The 27101-nt window shown below is 41.8% G+C and overlaps 1 protein-coding gene and 1 long non-coding RNA gene across 2 annotated transcripts in view; both read right to left on the bottom strand.

Annotated features, from left to right (window-relative positions):
- LOC142151646 (uncharacterized) overlaps nucleotides 1-27101 on the bottom strand; it is a 175261-nt gene that overhangs the window by 88088 nt on the left and 60072 nt on the right. The window lies entirely within an intron of this gene.
- ADRA1A (adrenoceptor alpha 1A) overlaps nucleotides 11287-27101 on the bottom strand; it is a 103150-nt gene continuing 87335 nt past the window's right edge. The window contains exon 3 of the mRNA XM_075207491.1: nucleotides 11287-12080. Within this exon, the coding sequence (XP_075063592.1) occupies nucleotides 11566-12080 (515 nt within the window). The 3' untranslated portion in view covers nucleotides 11287-11565. The remainder of the gene's footprint in view (nucleotides 12081-27101) is intronic.

The following is a 27101-nucleotide window of genomic DNA, read 5'->3' as shown; positions in this document are numbered from 1 at the left end:
CCCGGGGGGTGGAGGGTGAAATCCAATGCAGGGCCAGGACAACGATGGGGCCAAAGGACCTCCTGCTCATTGACAGGGGGAGCCACCGCACCTAGCAGCAGTTGGGGGGGGGGGGGGGGGGGTGTGCAGGGAGGCAGATTACCCCTTGCAGCGCAGCACACACTGTGAAAATGGCAGGGGGGGAGCAAGGCACCAGTGATTGAGCTCCTGAGCCCAGCAGGCTGCAATGAGGAGAGGCAATTCAGAGGGTGCGCCATCCATGGTTCCATCAAAGCATACAGAAGCCGGTGAAGATGGGAGGTGGGAAGCAGTTGCATGACCAGGAGGGAGTGAGCGACGGGGACGCTGAAGGTCCACTGTCCACACAGCTTCAGAGTGGAGGGGAAAGGAACGTGCAATGGAAGCTGGTAGCGAGTTCGCCACAGCAGTTTGCACAAGGAAGCCGCAACAGCCTATAAAAAGCGATGGGAGGTACATGAGTCCTTTGAGAACGGAGCATGGCAAACAGGGAAAGGGGCATGAGGAAGAAGATGAGAGAAAGGGGAGAAAAAGAATAAAGGACAGGGAGGTAAAACAAGAAAACAAAGTAAGAAACAACTAAAGGCAGAAACAGAAAAAAAAACGGGACAGCAAATACAAGAAAAAGGCAGCAATAAAACACTATACAAATTGCTAGAAGCAGGGACTCACCACAGGAAACACCACAGCAGCCTAGCTTCTGGAAATTTACAGTAACAGCATATGCCTAAGATTATAAAACTAACTCAGGCTGTCCCCCAGATTCCCTTCTGGTTGGCTAACATCTGAACATCTCCTCCTCTTCTCCCGCCACCCTCATCGCTTCCCCTCCCCCCATCAACCAACTCTGGTGTTCCTTCAGCCCTACAACCGGTGAAGAAGTTCGCTCCCTTATTCTTTCCTCTCCATCCTCTACCTGCCCTCTCGATCCCATCCCCTCCCACCTCCTTCGCTCTCTCTCTCTCCAATGGCCTGCTCTTACCTAGCACACCTTTTCAACCTATCACTCTCCTCTGGTGTAGTACTCTCCTCTTTTAAACAAGCTCTTATCTCTCCTATCCTCAAAAAAACCAGTCTTGACCCCACCTCTCTTGCTAATTATCGCCCTATCTCTCTTCTCCCCTATGCCTCCAAATTACTTGAGCGGATTGTCTGCAGCCGCCTAACCAGGCATCTCATGGACAATTCCCTCCTCGACCCTCTCCAATCTGGCTACCGCCCCCTCCATTCTACCGAAACGGCCCTGGCCAAGGTTACTAATGATCTCCTATCAGCCAAATCCAAGGGTCACTTCTCCGTACTCTTCCTCCTTGACCTCTCTGCAGCCTTTGACACCGTGGACCACCCCCTCCTGCTGCAAACTCTTCTCTCTCTCGGCCTCTCTGGTTCTGTCCATGCATGGTTCACTTCATACCTTGCTAATCGCTCCTTCTCTGTATCCACATCTGGTTCTTCCTCCTCCCCCTACCCTCTCCCCGTAGGAGTCCCGCAGGGCTCTGTTCTTGGCCCTCTACTCTTTTCCCTCTACACTTCCTCCCTTGGTGCTCTCATCTCCTCCTTCGGTCTTCAGTATCACCTTTATGCTGATGACATTCAACTCTATATCTCCTCTCCTGATCTTTCCTCCACCCTCCTCGCTTGGGTATCAGACTGCCTCTCCACCATCTCCTCCTGGATGTCCGAGCGCTTTCTCAAAATCAATATCTCTAAAACTGAACTCATTGTCTTTCCTCCGCCCAGACTCCCAACCCACCATGACCTCTCTATTGTCGTCAATAACACCACCATCTCCTCTGTCACTCAACTTCACTGCCTGGGTGTCACCCTTGACTCCTCTCTCTCTTTTGCCCCCCACATTCACTCCCTTGCCCAAGCCTGTCGCTTCCAACTACGCAACATCGCCAGCATCCGTCCTTTTCTCTCTCAGGATGCCACCAAAACTATCATCCACGCACTCATCATCTCCCGCCTCGATTATTGTAACCTCCTCCTCACTGGCCTCCCCCACTCCCGTCTCTCCCCCCTCCGCTCTATACTCAATGCGGCTGCAAGACTCATCTTCCTCTCACGCCGCTCCTCCTCTGCCTCCCCTCTCTGCCTTGCCTTACACTGGCTCCCCTTCCCCTGCAGAATCCTTTTCAAACTCCTCACCACCACTTACAAGGCTCTCTCCAACTCTACTGCCCCTTATATCTCTAACCTACTTTCCATTCACACTCCTGCCCACTCCCTGCGCTCGGCCAATGACCGCCGCCTCTCCTCCACTCTTATCCCCTCTTCCCACTCCAGAATACAAGACTTTTCCCATGCAGCCCCCCTTCTCTGGAACGACCTCCCTCGTTCCATACGTCTCTCTCCTACTCTGTGCTCCTTCAAACGTGCACTCAAAACTCACCTCTTCCTCAAAGCCTACCAACCATCTACTTAACCCCCATCTCCTCCCTTTTGCTTGTCCTCCCTTCTCTCCTCTTGCCTCAACTGGCTCCTCTTGTGCTTGGTCTGTTTACCCTCCCTTAGGATGTAAGCTTGTATGAGCAGGGCCCCCTCCCCTCCTGTCTCCATACCTGTTCTTCCGCTCCGTCTTTACTGCATATGACTGGCCGGAGCTTCTGAAGTATTGGTACTTTTTGTTCATTGTTCTGTATGGTTTCACCCTGTATAGTCTACTGTTAGTACTGTGTGTGGCGCTGCGAATACCTTGTGGCGCCTAAGAAATAAATGATAATAATAATAATAATAATAATAATTGTAATAACAAAAATTTTGTATTATTAACCCTTGCAGGGCACCCAGTTTAATTTTCTATTTAGGTGAGAAAAGAGAAAATTCTCAAGCACATAGGGGCATATTTAACAACTAGTGATGTTACAATTTCGGACACTCACCGTAAAATCCACGGCCCTCTGTGTGTCCCGCATATTTATGAATGGTGCATCGCAGCAGATATCGTGGATATCTGCTGCTTTGCATTCTGCTTCGATTTTGGGAGCAGTCACCATTCAATAGTATGGTAACTGCTCCCTCTCGCAATCTAACAAGTTCCGAAAAATAGTTTATTTCGGAAACTTGTCATGTTAATGAACTCCAGCTGAAGCTGGCGTACATTATCATAATTGAAAAATTTAAGTGCTGTCAGCTCTGCTCCGAAGAGCAGAGCTGGGCAGCGCATGTGTGGAGGGATCACATGATCCCTCTCTGTCACTCACCGCTCTCTCTCTGCAATTATAGTTGCAGAGACAGAGCGGAGATGTCTGTGCGCAGGTCCAGTTCTTCGAACTGCACATGCGCAATTGCAGTATGAAGGAAAACAAAGAGGACAAGGAGGAGATCCGGAGACATTCCGAAGAGGCAGGGTAAGTATTTTTTTTTATCACAGAGACAGCAGTTTATCGGAACTGCTGATTCTGTTTTGGGTTCTTCATAAATTTGAGAAATAGTTCAATCCTTATCAATGCGATAAGGATTGAAAACTATTTTTCCCTTTATGCGAACATTGATAAATATGCCCCTAAGTATTATACAAATCTAATTATAATATCAACTGTGTACATACATAAGGTACCAATCTATGGTCTCAACAGAAATGGAACATTCTTACTTCAAACATATATGTAAATAGTGATGCAAATCAACAATATACGTACATTAGGCATCAAATTATGTCCCAAAAGAAAGTGGAACGTCCCTTCTTCGATACATCGGTATTAAGTCAGCTCATTCTCATGGCTAAAACTTAAAAAGGTATAACATAGTGTAACATGTTTAAACGTCCACTTTCTAGCCACCACTGGTTTACTCCAAACACCACGTGAATACTCAATTTAGACACCCAAATAAAATGTAGGTCTGTAGGACTTAATACCGATGTATCGAAGAAGGGACGTTCCACTTTCTTTTGGGACATAATTTGATGCCTAATGTACGTATATTGTTGATTTGCATCACTATTTACATATATGTTTGAAGTAAGAATGTTCCATTTCTGTTGAGACCATAGATTGGTACCTTATGTATGTACACAGTTGATATTATAATACTGTTGTTGTGTATAGGAGGAAGGGAACCTTTCCTAGTGTGTACATATTGGGTAGTAGATCTTTTGGAGCGCTGTCAGTACTCGATCAAACCACTATTGCAATTATACAAATCTAAGACAAAAAAAGCTGCTGACCAAATACAAGATATTGCGATCTCCTAATTACGCAAATACAAAAAAAAGGAAAGGGAATAGCCGCACCAAATGTGCCTCAAACTCTCAATATAGAAATATAAATTCAATAATAATTGTTATATAAGGCAAAATAAAATAAACAACATAACATTTATTTATAACTCATATAAATCCCAACGAAGAATATTCTCATGTATAACTAAAAAGCAAGCTATTTTTCTATAAATATAAAAACAACTCTGCATGCACAAACATATAATATAATAATTAATCAGTCAATGGTATTATCATAATAGATCCTTAAGCGAGTAGTTCTAGAATACAATGATGATCTATGTCTCTTTAAATCTTTTGTTTAATTATAAGATTATGCAGAGGATCCCAAAGAATATGCTCATCCAAAGGTCTTATGCTGGAATGTGCTATTTCCACAAAGCCAATAAATACAATAGTAGTATGTTAGTAGAAATGCTAATAGGAGAGCCAGGTATGGTAAAACAATCCTCCAAAGTATAATAAAATAAACAGAGACTCGCATTCCTTCGTGAGAGCTTTAGAATAGGCAGAAATCCCGATGATGGAAATTCAGTGCCGCTAAGAGATGATCGCTTTTTCAAGTAGAAGCCAACTGTCCCGCAACAATTTCCATCATCAGGATTTCTTACATCTGCCTATCTTAGGGCTAAGAGTCACGGAAAAACGTGAGTCTCTATTTTATTATACTTTGGAGTATAATTTTACCCTTCCTGGCTGTCCTTATTAGGCTTTCTACAATACTAACATTGTTTTTCATTTATTTATTGGCTCTTTGGAAATAGCATATTCCAACAGAAGACCTATTTCCTCGGATGATCATATGCTTTTGGATCCTGTGCATTCTGTCTTATAATTAAACAAAAGATTTAAAGAGACATTGACCATCATTGTATTCCTGACCTTGTCCCTGAAGGATCTATTATGATTATACCATTGACTGATTAATTATTTTATTATTTGTGCATGCATAGTTGTTTTTACATTTATAGCAAAATGTATACTATTTAGTTATACATGAGAGTATTCTTCATTGTGGTTTTATATGGGATGTAGATAAATATTATGTTGTTTTTATTATGCTTTCTTCTATAACAATTTTTCTTGAATTTATATTTCTGTATCGAGACACATTTACTGTGGCCATTACCATTCCTTTTTTTGTATTCATTTTTTAAGATAACTACCTGCCCTCTGTTATCCATTGTATGAAAATAAAAATAAAATAAAAAAAAAGCACTAAAAAGCTGCATGTTAAGATATTTAAACTCCCACCGGTCGGCTACCTCTCTTTCTCATCCCTTCTTCCCTTCTCCCCCTTCCTCCCGTCTCTCCGTCTTATCCATGTGTCTGTCTGTCTTCCCCTCCCTTTAGATTGTTCGCTCCTTTGAGCAGGGCTCTCCTACCTTCTGTTTCCATCACTTTTAACTGCGCTCTCCAGCTACTCAGCTCACCTCCTCTCAGTCCCTCTGCCCTCTGTCTCCTCTCGCTTCTCTCCGCTCCCCTCAGTGACTCTCAACCTGTCATCCGTGCCCACCCTCTTGGGCCATAGTTACCTGCCTGTACTCACTTTTCCCCTCCCTCCCTCTCTTTCATGCTGTGCCTGAGCCCCCAGAGTTATAGTGCTTACTGTTACTTGTACTGTGCTGTTTCACCTTGTACTGTGCCATTGTTTGTCCTTGTACGGCGCTACGGATACTTTGTGGCGCCCTATAAATAAAAATTTATAATAATAATAATAATAATAATAATAATAATAATATTGTATCTAAACCCATATGCTGAATCAGTGGCATCTCAACTTGTATCCAGCTCTGCACCAGATACACTTACACCCAACCAGATCACTAGGAAAGTTTTTTAGCGTTTGATTTGGTAGCGAAAAACACATTCGCTATTTGGTTTGGTTTAGATATAAAATTCAAGTATAATCTTTCTTTTTGCAAATGAATGTATCAAATAATTAATTCAATACTGCCCCAGCAAATCATATAATATATGTATGATCAATGAAGAAAGCACCTATCAGGTTCAGATTTGAGTTCACATTCAGCCTATCAGAAGCCGCTAGCTAGTGCTGGCAGTATCATCATCACCGTGTTCTTGCACCAACCCATAGGTATGCGCAAGTGATAGGCTACTGACTGGCTTATATACATGTTTTACATTCCCCATTCTGCCTCTCCAAACGTAAACAAGCGCAAATACCAAATCTGCATGTGGACATAGATGTATGTCTTTTTAGTGGGCATGTGCAGTACAAATTTGCAGATTTTATGTAAACAGGCGTATGCCCAACTCAGCATAATCCCCATAGTGTCAAACTTTCCTTTTTCAAGTAAAGTTCCAAGTTTTTTTTGCTACTGTTAATATTCTTGTCTTTTTTTAACTCTTATCCTGTATACGGTATAAATAAAATTTATTAAACATAAGTACTTTATGTTTAATAGAATTGTTTGTTAGTCATGGTCCGTGGTTAGATCATCTTGATTAGGTGTAGTGTTATATCATACCCCCCAAGTGTCACATTTTATGTAGGACAGTGCCAATTTGAGGGGACTCAGCACTATTTGTCCCAATTGCAGGACAGTTCGAAAAAGGTCAGGCTGTTGGTTGGCCCTCAATACCACACTTACCAGAGGCGGGTGCACATGGCATTAAAGATGCATTTTAGGGGAGGCAGAAGTGCTGGGCATGCCCTAGGGGAGCGTTACATGTCTCACTGTGACATGGCCATGCCTGTATTTCAACAAATCCAATATAAAATTCTTCTACTAACATACAAGGCTGTCAACAAAATTGCACCGACATACATTTCCTCACTTGTCTCAAATTATCTCCCTACTCGACACCTCCGTTCTGCACAAGATCTGCGTCTCTCTTCCACTCTCATCACATCCTCCCATTCTCGGTTACAGGACTTTTTTTTGGGCTGCACCCACTTTGTGGAATACCCTCCCTCGCACAGTAAGACTTTCCTCTAGTCTCCAAACCTTCAAGCGTTCTCTGAAAACCAACCTCTTCACACAAGCTTATGATATTCCTTAACCACCATCTTAATCTCCCCTATTACCACCCTCTACACAGCTATCACAAGACATCAACCCTCTGGCCAACATTGGTACACACACAGCCCACTCAGTACTTTTACCTTTGCTTTCTAGCTGGTCCAGTGTGCAATATGATGTAGCACATGCTCTCGTGTTTCAAACTCCCATTGTCCCATAGATTGTAAGCTTGTGAGCAGGGTTCTCTTACCTCTCTGTCTGTATGTATTACCCAGTATTGTTTTATTCATGTTTGTTCCCAATTGTAAAGTGCTACGGAATTTGCTGGCGCTATATAAATAAATTATGATGATGGCTACCTCTCGGGGCTGCTTCTGTTCCCGTGACTCCACAGCTGTTGTCCCGGGTTACCACAGTTACTTCAGTCTGTTCTCAGCTTGTGGCCAGTATAGAATTACTGCTGTTCCAAGTATCTCGGTTGCCACCTCCTGTGTACTACATCGTGTCAGTATCGGTTCTCTCTGTACTGCCTCTCAAGCTTCTACTGTTCCTGTGACTCCTCTGTTGTCCCGAGTTGCCACGCTGTATCCACCTCTGTGGCCGGCATTGTATTACCACAGTTCCAATGTCTCTACCACTTACCTTCTGGTACCAGTGTCTGCCCCCTAGCATCTCCTGGCTCCTCCACACCACTCTGCTGTCCATTCACTCGCGGGACTGCGACCTGCAGGTTTGGTGCCGCTAAGACCATACTTCCTTACGGGGGTTTCTGGTGAAAACCACCTTCCTGTTAGACTCCGCGCCCATGAGTGGGCCTAGCTATGCCCAGCAGAGCCTAGGGATCCAAAGTCCAGCCTTGTTAACCGTGACAGTGATCATACCCCTTTTCATTTCATGACAACCAAACATTGGGGACTATGTTATAATCATTACATCTATGTTGATTATAGAACTGTGTCTGTAGAAAGTACACTAGAAATGTATTGTGAACATGTCTAGTGGTCATGTAGGGTAGATGTTGTGAAAAATAATTATTTATTTCATGGATATCGGTTAGGTCATGTTAATAATTATAGCATTTTATGCTTCTATAGACTACAGTAAAATTGTATTTTGATCATGTCCAGAGGTCAGGTAGTAATTGTAGTATATTATGTCAGATTGAAATGTTAAATGTTAAATAATTTCATTATGGCCTTGTTCAGTGGTCAGACCATGTTGGGTGATATAATGTCCTATGTATCCCCTACTGTAAAGGATTTTATACAGGTGATGTTACGAGCCGCGGCGGTGCCCAGCCGCCGCGACTCACTCACCCGCGTCCCGGCCGTCGCCATGACGACCGGGACGTCATTTCCGGCCATAACCCGGCCGTTGCCGGGGCAACCAGTAGACGCTTCAGAGCTGCGTCCCGGCAATAGGAGGAGGCCGGGCGCAGCGTTCTACAGCCTGTGGGCTAATTAATATGGGCAGATTATAGGAGGCAATTACAGGCATTAGCCTGCAACTGTGCAGGCCAGGGGCAAGACCTGATTGGCTCTGTTAGTGACTGCTTTATTAACCTGCAGGAGTGTGTTCAACCTGTGATTGGTTCAGCTGGGTATTTAAGGCAATGAGGTCTCATTGCCGGTTATAGCTCCTGTGTTCCAGTCTGCTGACCTGCTTGTTCCAGTTCCTGTATCCTGATATCTATATTTGACTTCCCGTGTATGACCCTTGGCTTTGTATTGGACTTCGCTCGTGTTTCCTGTGACCCTGATCCTTGGCTTGTTTACCCGTTCCGCTACTTTGCCTGTGACCTCTGACCTCAGCTTGTTCATCGATACTGCTACTTGCTGCCGGCCTTTGACCTCTGCGTGGACCTGACTCTTCTTGCCTGGGTTCTCCCCAGCCGGTACACACTTCACGACCCTCTGTCAGTCTGCAGCCCAGTCTGTCCCCACCATCAGGGGCTCCAGTGAACACCTGACTGGCAGAGTAGACTCCGGGTTGTGTTGTGCTGGCTGGAGGGGTTCCTAACAGGTGACAAATCTCTAAGGTGACTTCTTATAGCTATTGTACAAGTCCCAAGTCTCCAAGGTGACTTCCAATATTAGTTCCAAATTACAGAAGTGGTGCATTATTCTGTATAATACACAAAGCATCTTTACAGGAGTTTAGACATATACTAGCATCACTTGTATTATAACTGTAAAAAAATTGTATAATGTTTATGTAAAGTTATGAGATCATGTAAGGTAGCTTCATATACCTTGATAATCCTGATTTTCATAGGGCAGTCTGGTGATGAAAAGATAAGTGATTTAATGAGAAATGGATATTTTATGGGCAGTTTGGTTGGATAGGGAAAGTGGCCTAATTTAGCAACAATTTTAGTATGTATTTAGCTGTAGTGTCCTATGTCTGTATAAAAGTGTTCTATATTCAACAGGTACAAATTGTCTTTCCTCTCGTGTTGTTCCAGTAAAGCGCATTTTTATACAATTTTCTGTGTGCTCATGAAATTATACAAACCAAATTCGAGTCTTTCTTTTCTCATATAATGTGGTTAGGATGGATCCAGTCAACAAATGAAAATACTGACAGGAAAGAGGAGAGGACCAGAAATATAACAAAAATACTCCCCTGCAAGGTTTCCCTATGTGTAGTCAGTCACCTTCCCTCAACCTATGAAAAAATATACAGTTTAACCTAGAGAAACATTGGGGCCTTGAAGTTTAAATGTAAAGGTATCACATTACTATATAGCCCTAGAGTGCCTCCTGAAATTGAGTTCTTTTTCTTCTTTTGTTTAGATACTATAATTTAATCACTACGTTGAGAGCACCCGGATCTGAAAAAGTCACCCTATTTAAGGGATTATAGGAGATAACTTGAGAGCAGCAAATTTATACAATTCATTGATTTCTAGTACGGGGGTTTCCTTTTGCACTAAGAATGTCACTTGACATAAGAACTTTGCACTTTACATTCTTCTACATCAGCAATTCAAAAATATATTTTCCCAAACCTCTCAACTCTCCTGTTCCAGATGGAACAGTTAAGGATGGGGGATAGAAGAGCTTCAGAAGGGCTAGGCACACCCATGGCGGCATGGCACATTCCTACATGATGGTCACACCCCTAATGTGAAATGACCATTTTTGTGCGCACGTAGCCACAAAGCAGCTGGGACAGTGTTGGGAGATATGATTCTATGTATATCATTAACCTACTCACTAAAGTTACACTCAGGGCCTGATTAAATAAGGTAAGCAAAGCAAAACAAATGAGTAACTTTGGTCCTTGGCAAACCCATGTGGTATTGGAAGGGGAGGTAAGTTTAAAATGTGAGGACAGATTTATAATTGGGGTAGAGCATGTTCTAGACCAACTTTTAATGTTAGTGTAAAAATAAAGCTATCAAAAACATTGACCCTAGTCTCTCTCTCTCTCTCTGTCTGAGTGTGTGTATGTTAGGGAATTTAGACTGTAAGCTCCAATGAGGCAGGGACTGATGTGAGTGAGTTCTCTGTACAGCGCTGCGGAATCAGTGGCGCTATATAAATAAATGGCGATGATGAAGTATTTGTGTGCTACATGAAAAAACAGCCAATATTTTTTCTTATGTGCAAAATAATAAACTAATTTGTACCCCTTGTAGTGTAACATGGTTTTGCCATGGTGTTCAAAGTTACTCATTTTGCTTTTACTTTCCTTAATGAAGCAGGCCCTCAATGTCTAACTGCAGAGCTGTAACTTAGAATTCTAGCGCCTGGGGCAAGAAAGAGAAATGCCGCCCCCCCTAGCCCTCAATTTTAACTAAATTGCGCCCTCCTTCAGCGTTGCACCCTGGACGGTCGCCCCTATCGCACAGCCCTAGTTACGGCCCTGACTAACTGTACACATTTTTGACTTGCCAGACTAGTGTCTGCAATCAAACTGCAGATGGAAAACTTAAAGGATGTAAAACAAGTGTTAGGATACTCTCCACCTGTCCACACTTCACATGAAAACTCTGCATCAATCTTGCACACATGACAATATGAATATACATTGTACTTTAGGCAACTTCCTGATCACTTTATTTTGCATTTACAAACATAGCACCATGAAGGCTATTTAATCCATGCATCCACATCCGAGGTGCAATTATAGCAGCATAGTCATGAGGTTCAAAATGTTGGTGTGAAAAAGTTATTGGTTCACTCAGCAACAAGGGCTCAGTCACAGTGGAATGTAAAATGGTGCTGGCTGGAATTAAAACTGTGAGCTTGCACACTCAGGGTTAACAAAAATGCGCAGTCACTTCTATTCCACATGCACCACATGTCTGAGAGTATTGTCCTCCCATACTCAGACGGGCTCCCCATTTTCACTCACAGAGATGGTATGGATTTTAATAGTGGGAACATTATGGCACGTGCGTGTCTGCTCTGCGCCAATGCAACAGCAGGTCCTCAAAATGGACTTGCTGCTCACCCTGGCCGTTGAACAGTTTGAAAAGTCCCTTGGTGGCCCATATGACGAGGATGGACTAGGTACTGGAGAAAAATATTTCCATTCACAGACTCCTTCAGACTTTGTGATCTTGTAGAACGTCTCTCCAGAACCCACTGGGATTCTTACGACATCTCTCTGCTCCTCTGGGCTGCGATGGACTGGGCTGCTCAGGGTGAAGCCTTGTAAGTACTTACTTGAGGCCTGCCTCCTATGCGAGCAGCGAGCATGCAGAATGTTCTGGAAGGCCTTCCTGAACTCACGGCTGGAACATGGGTAGATAACTGGGTTGATACAGCTGTTAAAATATCCCAGCCAGAACGTGATCTTGAAAATAGTAACTGAAGGTTTGGCTGGAGGATAGAGAGAGCCTGTAAAATAAAAATAAAAATCAGGTCAGCATTAATAAGACTATTTAAATTTAATACATATCTAACAGGAATCAAATAGCTTGTATTTATGATTGCTGAATTTACTGGAACTTCTATAACACTTTTGATTTGAAACCTTTGGGTCAATCCATTATTAATAATCTATCTGACACACTAACTTCTGTCAAAGTTGAATAATTGGATGAAATAAACTATATTGATTGATATTGTCATCACACAATCGCACGATAAATAACGCACACATACACTTACACATTCACTTGTAAATAGTTCACCTTAAAATAGTTCCAACACACAGTTGTTTATAATCAAATGTAATAGAGTTTACAGTTAAATATAATAATGTTAAAAGCACTTTAAAAGTATCTAAGGCTCAGGATTTAGCAAATGTATCATGTTTAGTGTCATTTTGATCTGCACATTACCATCTCTCATCCTATAATTTCAGCTTTGCGATTGCTTCCTTCAATCAATAGTTATGGAAGATAAAAGATTGAATGATCAAAATGGCATTGTGTTTTAAGTTGTTTAGAACTAGCTTGGGTCAGTTTCCTTGAGAAGCACATGTTTTTAGCTGTTGGGGGGAAGGTGATCCTCTCTTCCCAGAGAAATCCTTTGAACTGACCTAAGACCTGCATTACATTAGACTGTCCTGAACCCTGAACCAATGGAAACATGCCATGACATCCTCAGTAGTTTTTTCTATACGGACATTGGATACTATCAAGCTTTTTGATCAGCCAAAGCTCTCTCTTTCTCTCTCTATCTCTCTCTGAACGTGGCTACATGTGAGCATGGCTGTGTTCCATGGGCCTAAGTGAAGCTCTATAAGGAAAATGTAATGTATTCTGTGTTTTATACTTTCCTGTTTTAATGTAACATCTTTAATAGATATCATGTATTGGCTATATTGTACTGTATTATATTAATTTATTGAACTGCTAAACAAATTGCTTTTGCTAAATAAATTGCTTGTGCTTCAGAAACACAATACAATCGCTTGGGCAATGCTTATTTGAAAACGATAGAATTACTTTAATACTTCATTAACATGCATATCTTTTCTTCACACCTTGGTGGTAGCTGTTCTGTGCATTGAACCAATATTTATGGGAATGTTGCCTAGACACTGGGGCACTAGCTCCTAGTCATTTGTTAGTCTGCATTCTCATATGAATTAGTTCAGGCCACAATATGGCTGACTCCACAGTGTGTATGTTTCCATTGGTTATTCAGTGATGACCCAGTGATTGTGGGCATACTTTTTCTGTCAAAATATCAGGATACCAAACTAGAAATATGCCTAAGTGTGTAGAAAGCCAAATAGTGACACACTGTGCAAAAGTGTAAACATCACATCAAAGGTCCAGAACTATCCCTGTTCATATTGTTAAAAAGTTTTCATTTTTGTCCTCAAACACTTTCCATCTTAGAGTTATGGCTTATGGCTTAAGTTAATCATTAGTGAGGTGATGTCAGGACTGTCTTTTTACATGTGTTTAAAGCTTTGTTTTACATTGACAAACTTTGGCTAGGAATGCAGTTCTCTGCCGAAAATCAAGTGGAATAATGTTTGCCATTCATGAGTGAACTGGCTATAGACCTTACCAGGAGTAATTCCGGTAGGTCATGGGACAACATGAAGCAATTTTATAAACGTTTTCTCTCCTTTTCTCATCTGGGCAAGCTCTGGTCTACAGGGGAGAAGTCTGGCAGTGAGAAAACAATGACAGGCAACCTGGTAGTAAATCATGAGACAGCAGTGTTCTGATTTGCTGCAAGATTGTTTCTCAGCGCACAGCACGGCCCGCAGAGCTCTTAGACTTGTGAGAGAAATGAGGAAATTCTCATAGTGCGATCAGACTGCCTCTGCACTCACTCTGCAGGATGCCACTCCAATGGCCCATGACCCACAGCACCAGTACAGTAGAAAGGTAAATTGTGGAGGGGGTGGTGGCATGAGCTGTATGCATGGTATGGGAGAGTATTTAAAGGGGGGGACGTAAATCTATACAGGGGACTTGCATGATAAGAGTAGTATAAGTACACAGGGGCCTTGATGTAGCGGATTATCAATAAAAAGGGGCATTATATGGGGACTGTCAATACAGGGGGGGGCATGAAATGGGAGACAGTCAATACAGGGGGGACATAGTATGGGAGAGAGTCAATACAGAGTATGGCATGATATGGGAGAGATTCAATACAGGGGGTGGCATGATATGGGAGAGAGTCAATACAGGGGGTGGCATGATATGGGAGACAGTCAATATAGGGGGGACATGATATGGACGAGAGTCAATACAGGGGGTGGCATGATATGGGAGACAGTCAATACAGGGGGGACATGATATGGGGGAGAATCAATACTGGAAGGGCCAGGATATTGGGAACATCAATATGGGGGCCATGATATGAGGAAGGGTCAAAACAGGGAGACCATGATATGGCTGACAATCAATGGGTAGCATAAATCATCATCATCACCATCATCATCATCAACATTTATTTATATAGCACCAGCAAATTCCGTAGCGCTTTACAATTGGGAACAAACATTAATAAGACAATACTGGGTAATACATACAGACAGAGAGGTAAGAGAACCCTGCTCGAAAGCTTACAATCTATAGGACAATGGGTATTAGAAACACAAGGGCATGTGCTACATCATATTGCACAATGGACCAGCCAGACTGCAAAGGTAAAAGTACTGAGTGGGCTATGTGTGTTGCAATGTTGGTCAGAAGGTTGTTGTCTTGCGTTAGCAGTGTAGAGGATAGTAATAGGGTAATATAGGGAAATTAAGATGATGGTTGCGGAATATCATAATCTTGTCTGAAGAGGTGGGTTTTCAGTGAATGCTTGAAGGTTTGAAGACTAGAGGAAAGTCTTACTGTGCGTGGGAGGGAATTCCACAAAGTAGGTGCAGCCCGGAAAAAATCCTGTAACTGAGAATGGGAGGATGTGATGAGAGTGGAGGAGAGACGTAGATCTTGTGCAGAACGGTGGTGTCGAGTAGGGAGATATTTCGAGACAAGTGAGGAAATGTATGTCGGTGCAATTTTGTTGATGGCCTTGTATGTTAGTAGAAGAATTTTATATTGGATTCGTTGAAATACAGGCAGCCAATGTAGAGACTGACAGAGTGGCTCAGCAGAGGAATAACGGTTTGTAAGGAAAATCAGTCTAGCCGCTGCATGCAAAATAGATTGTAGGGGTTCAAGTCTGACTTTGGGAAGACCAGTAAGGAGGGAATTGCAATAGTCGATGCGGGAGATGATGAGTGCATGAATTAATGTTTTTGCGGTGTCTTGTGTCAGATATGTGCATATTCTGGAAATGTTTTTTAGGTGTATGTAACATGATTTAGATATAGAGTTGATGTAAAGCGGGGGCATGATATGGAGAGTCAATGCAGCAGGGTCATGATATGAAGGAGAGTCAATATTGGGGGTTGGAATGAAATGAGGGACAATCAATACAGGGGAAATAATATGAAGGGCATACTATGGAGTGGCATCAATACAAGGAGTCACAGGCACAATGGGCCTAATTCATGTCCGAATGCAACTTGCATGTAAGTTGCATGTTTAAAAAGAGCACAAAACTTAAGGGTAGTGTTGGCCGTATTCAAATCCAAGCGTATCTCAAGATGCATTTAAATTTTATTCTGGTTGGAAGTACACTCTGCCTAAACACTATTTGCCGAACGTAGACACGCACAACAGTCTGCAGTATACGCACATGTGTACATGTATAATAGAAAAGTCACATCAGAACGCATACAAATGTTATTTGATCATAAAACAAAAACTGGTAAAGTATAATCATTTATATTAATATTTATTTGCAATTTTTTTGCATTAATTACATAAATAAAGACGATTTCAATGCATACTGTACATACAAAGCATTTTAATAGCATAGCTTATTTGCATACATTTGTACTGTGATGGCTTTTGTGTCAGTCATCACTATCAGTCAGCATTTACACCTGCCCTGTAGTGGGTGTAAAAGATACAGCTGAAATGTACTTACGATAAATACAGGACTTGAATCGTCCCAATCTGCATTGGAAGCCCTTACTGTACATGGTCTCATGGTCTACTTTAGTCCCACCCATCCCTCCCACCTTTTGCCTCTCAAGTAGTAGACAGCTCAGTCCTTTGTGTTCAGACATGTATTGCATGCAATTGCGTACATTAATGTAATATCCATTTTTTGGCAACATGCAGAGCTAATTCACGTAAGTAACGCTATGTAAACAGATGTACCTAGGAACATGAATCAGGCCCAATATATGACAAGGGGAGGGTTGGGGAGAGCATAATGTCTGACAAGGAAAGGGTTCCCACTCTCTATATTCTATGGTGGTCACTAGAAAGCTCTCTGTATAGTATAGCGGTTACAAGGATGCTCTCTCTTTTATATGCTGCTCAGTAGGCTGCTCTCTGTATTCTGTATTGGTTACTCTGTATTTTACAGAGGTCGTTAGAATGCTCTCTGTGTTATATAACTATGACTAGAAGGCTCACTGTATTGCATATCTATAACTGAAATGCTGTCTGCATTGTATGGCGATCACAAGGATGCTCGCTTTATTGCATAGTGGTTACTAGGATGCTCTCTGTATGGTATGGAGGTCAGTGGATTGTTATTTGTATTGTATAGATGTGCCTAAAATATTGTCTGTATTTTACAAGGGTCACTAAAATGTACTTGATTGTATAGGAGTCAGTAGAGCACTCTCTATATTACACAGTGGTTACTAGTGTGTTCTCTATATTATATGGTGTTTATTGGAGTGATCTCTGTAGTGTACAGGGGCCAATAAAATGTTCTCTGTATTTATAGGGGTCATTACAGTGCTTTCTGCATTGTATAGGTGCAAATTCAATATTTTATTGCGATATATATCATTATTGCAATAATCTTTTTAAGTGAGTTATCAAGGGAAATTTTATTATTGCCCAACCCTATCGGGAGGTCTGTCCCACTTCACACTGCTCTGCTCATGAAGGGAGAGCTGTGTGCTCCAAACTGGGGCACTCTGCACTGTCAGTGTATTTGAAGGAGAAGGAATTGGAGGGAGAACCTAGCACTATCTTAAGTGATAGCCACACCTCTTTCCTGATGGCCACACCCACTCTTATGAGGCTACTTTCAGAATAAATTCCAGGGCTATTTTAAGTTCCCAATTTTCTTCTGATCCCATTTAAAGTTTAAGAGAATACTCAATCCCCACCAGCTTAGAGCTGATGCAAAATGAAGTCTATTTGCGGAGTGGAGTTGGCCGCGAGCCCCTCCACACAAGAAATGCCTCTGTTCTGTGCCTTATAAATGAGGCCCAGTAACTCTGGTTTAGAGATGTTCCACATCTTGCTCTAGTGTCTCTCCAGGATATCTGACTTCTTACATCATAGCACCCTTGCTGTGAAGTGATAGGGCAGCGGAGAAGCTGAAGGAAGGTGGTGGAGAGTAAGGATAAAGCAACATGCAGGATGAGTCACCACATTTACATGCAGTGCACTCTGTTTTCTATACAGACAGCGGTACCATTAAAAAACTAATTAGGCATTATGTGAAAAACATATTACCACAAAGTGGCAAGTCCCTTGTAATCTATAGTTGTACCAACAAAATGCAGAGGCAGGAAAACCAAACAGCTATCACAAATAAACACACCAAACAATAGAAACCAATATCTAGGAAGCCACAGGTACCTATTAGAAAATAAATTGTGGCTGACCTTAACTCTGTCTGTACTTCATCATCACCTTTTATTTATATAGCGCCACTGATTCCGCAGCGCTGAGAACTCACTCACATCAGTCCCTGCCCCATTGGAGCTTACAGTCTAAATTCCCTAACATACACACACAGACAGAGAGAGGCTAAGGGCAATTTTAATAGGAGCCAATTAACCTACCAGTATGTTTTTGAAGTGTGGGAGGAAACCGGAGCACCCGGAGGAAACACACGCAAACACAGGGAGAACATACAAACTCCACATAGATAAGGCCATGGTCGGGAATTGAACTCAAGACCCCAGCGCTGTGAGGCAGAAGTGCTAATCACTTAGCCACTGTGCTGCTACTTGTATAATTATAATTGTTTATTTAATGTTTTTGTTGTGCTGAGTATACAAAGCTATTAGCTATTAGGTGTTTGCTTCATAACATACACTGTGCAGCACTGTGTTATACTTTAAAGCAGTGGTTGAAGTGGAAATGTAGAACTAGTGGTATGGAAAATGTAATGGGATTGTCAGTGAATGGAATTTTATAACTTTTCAATGAAGGCAGTTGGAGAAGTTGCCGTGTGACATACCACCGTATACCAGCAGATTTAAACCACTGCTATGAAGTAATTTTAGTTCATATGTGTATAGTTACAGTGTCCAGGGCTCACTACAGGATCTATCAATTGGTACATTGTAGTAAAATCGCATGCACAATTTTGTGTTAACTGAGTTTCCCTACAGAACAAGTAATTTTGCACTATATTTGTAAATTAGCATTTTGCAGAATCTATAATCCACGAATAAAGCTGGGTGGTTTTTTCTTTCTGCAGTGTGGAAAGGTCGGGTATGACTGGGAATAATTAAGACAAAAATCTGTTGGCGAAATGTGTAAACTTTTGCAGCCAAAATAGGACTCAGGGGCCTGATTCATTAAGGATCTTAGCGGAAGAAACTTCTTATTTCAGTCTCCTGGACAAAACCATGTTACAATGCAAGGGGTGCAAATTAGTTTTTTTGTTTTGCACATAAGTTAAATACTGACTGTTTTTTCATGTAGCACACAAATACTTGATGGCTTATTTGTACACTGAAACTTAAAGTTGATATTTGTGTGCTACATGAAAAAACAGTCAGTATTTAACTTATGTGCAAAACAGAATACTAATTTGCACCCCTTGCATTGTAACATCGTTTTGTGCAGGAGACTGAAATAAGAAGTTTCTTCAGTTAAGATCCTTAATGAATCAGGCCCCAGATGAATAGTCTCCAGTTTTGAATTTTTTTTTTGTCCTTTCTACACTGTAGGTAGAGATCGTCATCATCATCATTTAGTTATATAGTGCCATTAATTCTGCAGCGCTGTACAGAGAATATTTGTCACCCTCATCAGTCCCTGCCCAATTGGAGCTTCCCTAACACACACACACTCAGTCCCCATGCAGCAATTACTTTATTCGACAGGTAGGGCATTTCATGATTGATGGCATGTTTATAGTTTTAAAAAAACAGTATGGAACATTCAGAATGCAGTAACAATCACATGCATTTCACCAAGCAGTCTCTTATGTAATTCTTCTAAGTGAATAATCAATTCTGATAAATTCCGTTTCAAATAGTTTTAAAGAATTGAGACTTTGGTGCTGTAGGGCTTTGTATGCACAAAGGGAAATATACATCACAAGCTCCCAATCACTATATAATAGTATATATAGACACATGGAACTTGTAATTGTGTAAAATAGAAGATGAAACAGTTGTATTTTATCAGGTTTATTATCAAAGCGTATAGTATTTAGTAATATTGTATCATATGTTGCTGGCTCCTATATTTCCTTTCTTTTAGCCAATGTTCCTTCTTTTTCTCCCACTAAAGAAGGAGAACCATTGCCATGACCAGTGGTGTAATTAAAGACTTGTAGGTCCCGGTGCAAAATCTGTTATTTATTATCATGATTGGAAGTTACCATGATCCATATACACCAGGGAACCTCTATACTATTCGTGTAGAATGTGTAAACAAAGATTTGTGAGAATCTAAATGACTCTATTCCATTGAGAGAATTGTAGAGTCACAGCAGTATCCTGCGGTCTACTGACTGCCGTGATGACAAAAGATACATTTTATGAAAACGGATTAGACTGGGAATTTAAATTCAATCTCTTGAAGTAGTACTGTTAAACAATTATGGATTTGAAGAGCCTGAGCAGAATACAAAGCAGTCTCTGACTCGTAAAAAACCTTATAATCTGCTACTATTGGATGGCCTGAGGTGCAGATAAGGGAGGTTAGTGTAAGACTCTTTTAAAGTGGTTTATCTGCTTTCTTGAAGAGATAAACAAACAAAACAAACCAAATGCATTAAAATGCATGTTTATGGATTTACTGTTCTAAGCTTTTCTTGTGGAATTGTGTTTTTTCCCGTACGTTCTTTGTGACTTTGAAACATGATGGTAGCTGTTATATCTGTATCATATTAATTGTTTAGTTATAGGAATGCATATTCAAAAGGTGGTTCCACCATTTGAATATGCATTCCAAAGACACTGTAACACCAGAAAGATGCATTTATAAACCCTATGTATGGAACAATTTGGATGTGCTGCTTGATGTGATTGTGCTATACCAATAAATCAGAATAATAAAAGAGTTAAACATTTACAACATACCCATGGCAGGCAGGTTTATTTAGTTTAACAGATATTTCTTTACATGGACCCGGATTTAGCAAACACAGGGTTAAGTTCATCCCAGGATGTTTTCAGAGCCCAGGAGTGACAAGGATTTAGACTTATTGGGATTCTGGTATAGTTTGATGTGCTTCCAACTTTTAAGGGCAAAATTCCACTCTGATTGACTGGGCTGTGCAATAAAACAATGTGGATTACAGAGTTTCACATTTGTTGCACTTTGGCCCCCGCTGTCTGGAGAAGAGGAATGGTGGCGGACAAGAGCAACTGAATTATAGCACGGCGCGCACATGTAAGTGTGGCACACCGCCTGGAGATGCAGCTTATAGTGATTAGGTCACATGCCCAAATACGCCGCTTTCAAGTTACATTTGTACAGCCAATAAGCCCAATTTTGTTAAAGGAGACAAAAATGATGGAAAACTGTGAGAGGACTTAACTAAAGTGGGAACTGGTAGTAAATATGGATAGAAAAGTGAGTCTGATTGAGAACTTTTAGGCATCCATTCCCTGTATATACACATACAGTATATATCAAAATACTTTCCTACACTTTTCATGTGGCTTGATAAATTGGACCTTTTACCCAAAGACAGTATATAAATAAATGACAATTACTGCCCATTGTTTTTCTATTTGCCTCTTTCTAAAACAGCATTAATATGGAGTGGGAAGAGCCAATGTTTTGATGGGTACTATTTAGGAGTCTGTGTCTTCCCATCTACGCCACAGGTCCTGCCATTGCCCCCTTAAAACCAGCAATCTGACTGTGGCCATTTTAAGTGACAAGAATCCCAATGCCGGCTTCTTCTCCAGTCACAATTTACATCAGGCGTGTTTATGGTAAGTCCAGGGCCGCCGAGAGGGGGGGGGAGCGGGTACTAATTACCCGGGCCCGGCATGTCAGGGGGCCCGGCCCGGGCCCTTGCGCTGCTGATTTTTTTAAATTTTTTAATTTTTTTTTTCAAAACGTTTTTTTTCCTTTCCTTTTTTTTTTTTTTTTTTGGCGGGGGGGGGGGGGGGGGGGGCTCGGTCGTTGGTGGGGGGAGCAGGCTAGTTTAAAAAAAAAAAAAAACATACTCACCTGATCGCGGAGCCGGCATCCCTCCTCTCTGCTGCTCTGTGCTCTATTCAGACTGTCTGAATGCTGGGTGTGATGTCATCATGTCATGCCCAGCATTCAGTCAGTCTGGAGCAATGGAGCACAGAGCAGCAGAGAAGACCAAGAGAGGAGAAAAGGTAAGTGAAGGGAGGAAAACGAGGGGGGCACAGAGGGGTTAAAAAACGGGGGGGGGGGGCAGCATGACAGAGGGGTTAAAAAATGAGGGGGAGCACAAAGGGGTTAAAAAACGGGGGGGCAGCATGACAGAGGGGTTAAAAAATGAGGGGGCACAAAGGGGTTAAAAAACGGGGGGGCAGCATGACAGAGGGGTTAAAAAATAAGGGGGGGCACAGAGGGGTTAAAAAACGGGGAAGCAGCATGTCAGAGGAGTTAAAAACGGGGAAGCAGCATGTCAGAGGGGTTAAAAAATTAGGGGGAGCACAGAGGGGTTAAAAAACGGGAAAGCAGCATGTCAAAGGGGTTAAAAACGGGGAAGCAGCATGTCAGAGGGGTTAAAAAATGAGGGGGAGCACAGAGGGGTTAAAAAATGGGAAAGCAGCATGTCAGAGGGGTTAAAAAATGAGTGGGGGCACAGAGGGGTTAAAAAATGGGAAAGCAGCATGTCAGAGGGGTTAAAAATTGATGGGGGAGCACAGAGGGGTTAAAAAATGGGAAAGCAGCATGTCAGAGGGGTTAAAAAATGAGTGGGGGCACAGAGGGGTTAAAAAATGGGAAAGCAGCATGTCAGAGGGGTTAAAAATTGAGGGGGAGCACAGAGGGGTTAAAAAACGGGAAAGCAGCATGTCAGAGGGGTTAAAAAATGAGAGGGGCACAGATGGGTTAAAAAATGGGAAAGCAGCATGTCAGAGGGGTTAAAAATTGAGAGGGGAGCACAGAGGGGTTAAAAAATGGGAAAGCAGCATGACAGAGGGGGTGAAAAAATGAGTGGGGGCACAGAGGGGTTAAAAAATGGGAAAGCAGCATGTCAGAGGGGTTAAAAATTGAGGGGGGAGCACAGAGGGGTTAAAAAACGGGAAAGCAGCATGTCAGAGGGGTTAAAAAATGAGAGGGGCACAGATGGGTTAAAAAATGGGAAAGCAGCATGTCAGAGGGGTTAAAAATTGAGGGGGGAGCACAGAGGGGTTAAAAAATGGGAAAGCAGCATGACAGAGGGGGTGAAAAAATGAGAGGGGCACAGATGGGTTAAAAAACGGGGCAGTATGGCACAGTGGGGTTAATAAACAGGGGTCAGCATGGCACAGTGGGGTTAAAAAATGGTGGGCAGCATGACACAGTGGGGTTACAAAGGGGGGGGGGAGGCATGGCACAGTGGGATTGAAAAAGGGGGGGAGCAGCATAGTATAGTCTGATGAAGGGGAGCCAGATGAAGGGGGCAAAAACAGCATGGAGGGCACAGTGTGATCATAAGGCATGGCGATGATGAAGGGGCACATTATTGTAATATTGGAGCTGGAGGAAGGCCTAATTATTAATCGTGGGTGCTATTGATTTAACGCTGGGGCTGGCTGTAATTTTCTAAATGTAGCCATTTTTTTTTCAAAATAGGTCCTTCAACATTTCTGGATCCGGACAAGCCACAACTAAAGAAAGCAGCAGCCACAGGTGGAGAAAGTGAGAAGAACAGGTAGGAGAGAGCAGCACAGTGTGTGAAATGTTGTGATTCTAGTAGGGACAATACCAATTTTTGGTGAATGTTGTGTCCAATGTAAGGTGTAGGCCAAGACTGAACTGTTTGTGTACACACTGCATTGTTTGTATACTACCCTGTGGTGGTAGATGTCCTGAAAGTCAGGAGTGCTTAAACATATGTGACGCTCCGGCGAATTGAGAGCCTAGTGGTTTTTATGTTAGCCACGCCCCAATGGCACGTTTGCCACGCCCCCAAATGCATGACCGCACCTCCCAAAATTTTTGCACTGCCGTTTGGCTAGCCACGCCCCTGAATATATGACCATACACCTAATTTTTTTTGCGCCGCCGTAAGGCGGCGCAAAAAAATTTTGGGGCTTACTTCACTATGAGGGGGGCCCCATGAATTTGTTGTACCCGGGCCCTGAATTCTTCTTGGCAGCCCTGGGTAAGTCTGTACCCCACCCGCTGTTTTCACCTGCAATAGGACTTATTTTCTTTTCACGCACTCCATTAAAAGGATTATTGCCAGAAATAGCATTGTTAAATCCGGTGATAAACCTACCAGCTGTAAGAGTTGCTGGCTTTCACTTTTTGCACGGAGAAGCCTTTTTATCATGTTTTATGGCAGTACTTGTACCGCCACATTACCTGTTCTGTTATTGCCCTCTCCAGATAATGATAACATGACAAAATTATGAATAATCTTGATTTATGCATTTTTAAAATAAAGTTTTATGTTTAGATAAACTGTTTTTTTTTTTGTTTTATTGACGAGGTGGAACTGACAGCCTCAAAATCTGGCTTTTTATATAAGTGCAGATCTGGGGAATGTAGCTTAGCTGCCCAGGCAATTTTTTTTTACTAATTGTAGCAATAAAAGATTTGTTATATTAATCAGTACAATCAGTACAACATTACAGAACATATCACCTACATTTGGGTAATGTAAACAGTTTATATATAGTTGGACTAAGTGTTTGAGAGTCAAACACTTCACATGTGCTTTGACTAGAACTACTTTTGTCACCTTTAGTCCTATGAAAACACAAACATCCAGCCAGGCACAGTTTATGGAAAAAGCCTGCGCACCAATCCCCTATTTCAGATAGAAGTTTCCTTATCCAAACACAGCCAGATGGGGCTTAGCTGGCTCGCTTAAATTATGAGAACTTAAAGCTTATTTTAAATATTTCCTTGTGTTTAGAGAGAGACCCTGGTATATATTTAGTGATTCCAGAATTGCAAAAAGGCATCCCCTGCCCAATCACTTGCCTAAGTAAACATTAGTGGGAACTCAGAATAAGAAGATGTATTAGTGAGGAATGTTGGGAACAGGGGATATGAATGTCTACAAGGTACCAATGTAATAAAAAACATTTTCCAGGGCCAGTTTGAATAACATGAATATGGGCATCACCTATATATATATATATATATATATATATATATATATATATATGGATAAATGAGTATATTTGCACAAAATGAAATGTACTGCAGGGGCACATTTTTTCTGGTTTGCTAAATGAGCCCTGTGACTGGATCACTTAGAAATAACTTATGGTATAAATTTATTTAAAGGAAATAGCGCAGAGTGCTTATTTATATAATTGCCAATGCACTTATATTTGATATTGTGTATATTTTGTTACAGGAAGAAAATTTGTTTTTTCTGTTTTAACCTTTCTAGAGGAAATGCCTTATTTCTGATGTACATATCTGATACAATAAGGCTTTGTTTTGAAAAACCTTTTGCATGTCTTGGTGTAAGGAAATGTCTTGTTTGGGGTTTACAACTTTTCCTGTGAAATTCTTTTCTTTGGAGAAAATGTGTATTCTGCAACTGTTGGAAGAAGGACTCATGCTATTCTCATGCTAATTAGACCTTTTGATGTGTGAGGGTCATAGGAAGATGTAATTAGACTTGCTGTCCACTGTAAGATGCAGGACATCACAGCGTTTCTAAGATATCACAGATAAGCGTAAATATTGTTAGCTTTGCAATGCATGTAAATCCATGTTTGTGTAAACACATTGCATCCTGAATCTAAAAATAGCCTGTGTCCAAATCAGTATAAAAAGCACTGTCTTGTACACTGAAATGTATAATTCTGATGTTCCATCTGACCTGATCTCCTGGTACCTTCAACCAGTGTGAGAGCAAATAAACATCACTTGCTTCAAAGACCTGCTTGAAAACATCTTGAATATTGCTGTATTCCTGTGACCTGCAGATTAGACCCTAAGGGGGGTATTCAATTGTTCGGCTTGATGGCCGAAAAACTCACGCTCTAAAACTATTACCGTTAATACGGTAAAATTGCACTTAAAAACCGTTCATATGGTAATTTACTCGCTGAATTTCAGTTCGCAGCTCAGGGAGCTGCGAGCTGAAATTCAGCGAGTAATTACCGTATTAACGGTAATAGTTTTAGAGCGCGAGTATTTCGGCTGTCAAGCCAAACAATTGAATACCCCCCTAAATCTAATAAGTTCTCCGGCTGTTTCTAAGGCTGGACCCAGCTTTTCCAGTACCACCACTCTGCCTGCTACCCTGCAGCTCTGGTCTTGTGTGATAGGCCAGGGGGGATCCATCCAAAGCTACCCTGATCCTCTTGGTAATTATTTTTATTGCCCACTGTCTAGTATTGGCTAACACACCTAGTGATCACTGTTTGAAAATTACTCTGTCTTCTTGCATTTAGTAATTGTCTTTCACAAGCTTATAAAGGGGATTGCAAATAAAGACTGCTGGATTCTAAATTTGCTTATGAAGGTTTGGTTTGAAAGTGAAGTTCTATAGTTAACCCCATGGCTACTAAAAATGAGTGATACTCACTTTCTACACTCAGCTGAAAACTGCATGGGGCTAAACTGCCAAGGCATAAATGCTTATACGTGTCTTAGATATCATACAAGCAGTGGTGGAACACGCCATTGCTAGGACTCTCAGCAAAAAAAATGGGGGAGGGGCTGGATATTAACCCTATTGCCCCCCGAGGTCCTCACTCTGCTGTTTGGGGTATGCAGGGGGCTGGCACATGTGACGTGAAGCTAGGGCAGATCAGGGGCCTTTAGAGAGTGGACACAAATTGCCAGGCCCAGAGCGGTAACTTAAAATTTTCGCGCCTGGGGCGAGAAACAAAAATGCTGCCCCTAGACCTAAATTTTAACCAAGTGAACCTAAAATATTCCTAAACTGCGCCCTCCTTCAGTGTTGCACCCTGGGTGGTCGCCCCTATCGCACAGCCTAGTTACGGCCCTGGCCAGGCCTTCCTAACCTCCAAACTATGCAGCAGCCACACCCACTGCAGCGGTGGTAGTCCGTCACTGTTGGTATGATATTGACAGCACCTATAAGCATTTGTCCCTTGGCAGCATAAGCTATTAAAGAGTAGTCTCAACACAATAGTCCAAGATAAAAAAATAATAATGTAATCCATACTGCAATGATGTTTTCATTTATCACACATCAAACCTGGCACGCACACTTATTTTTTTAGTATTGAATCATCATCACTATTATTTATTTGTAGGTGCCACAAAATTCTGCAAAGCGGAAAATTGATTATAAAAAATCATAGTTAACAATAAAACAATTACTCTTATGGTTGACAAAGAAGATGCTGACGTGAGATAGAGGCCCTGTAAATGCTACCATGGGTCAAATCAGGGTATAGTGACGATGCTATAAAAACATACTGTCAGACAACACTTTTACTGATACTTTGCTATTGGTACACACACATTTCACAAAAAGTCAAACTTGTAACATCATTTAGAAAAAAATAGGTATAAGAATACTAAGAAA

The sequence above is a fragment of the Mixophyes fleayi genome, chromosome 4, assembly GCF_038048845.1.
Source record: "Mixophyes fleayi isolate aMixFle1 chromosome 4, aMixFle1.hap1, whole genome shotgun sequence".
Lineage (NCBI taxonomy): Eukaryota > Metazoa > Chordata > Amphibia > Anura > Limnodynastidae > Mixophyes > Mixophyes fleayi.
Note: the sequence above shows the minus strand (reverse complement) of the source record. Positions and strands in the feature narration are given on the sequence as shown.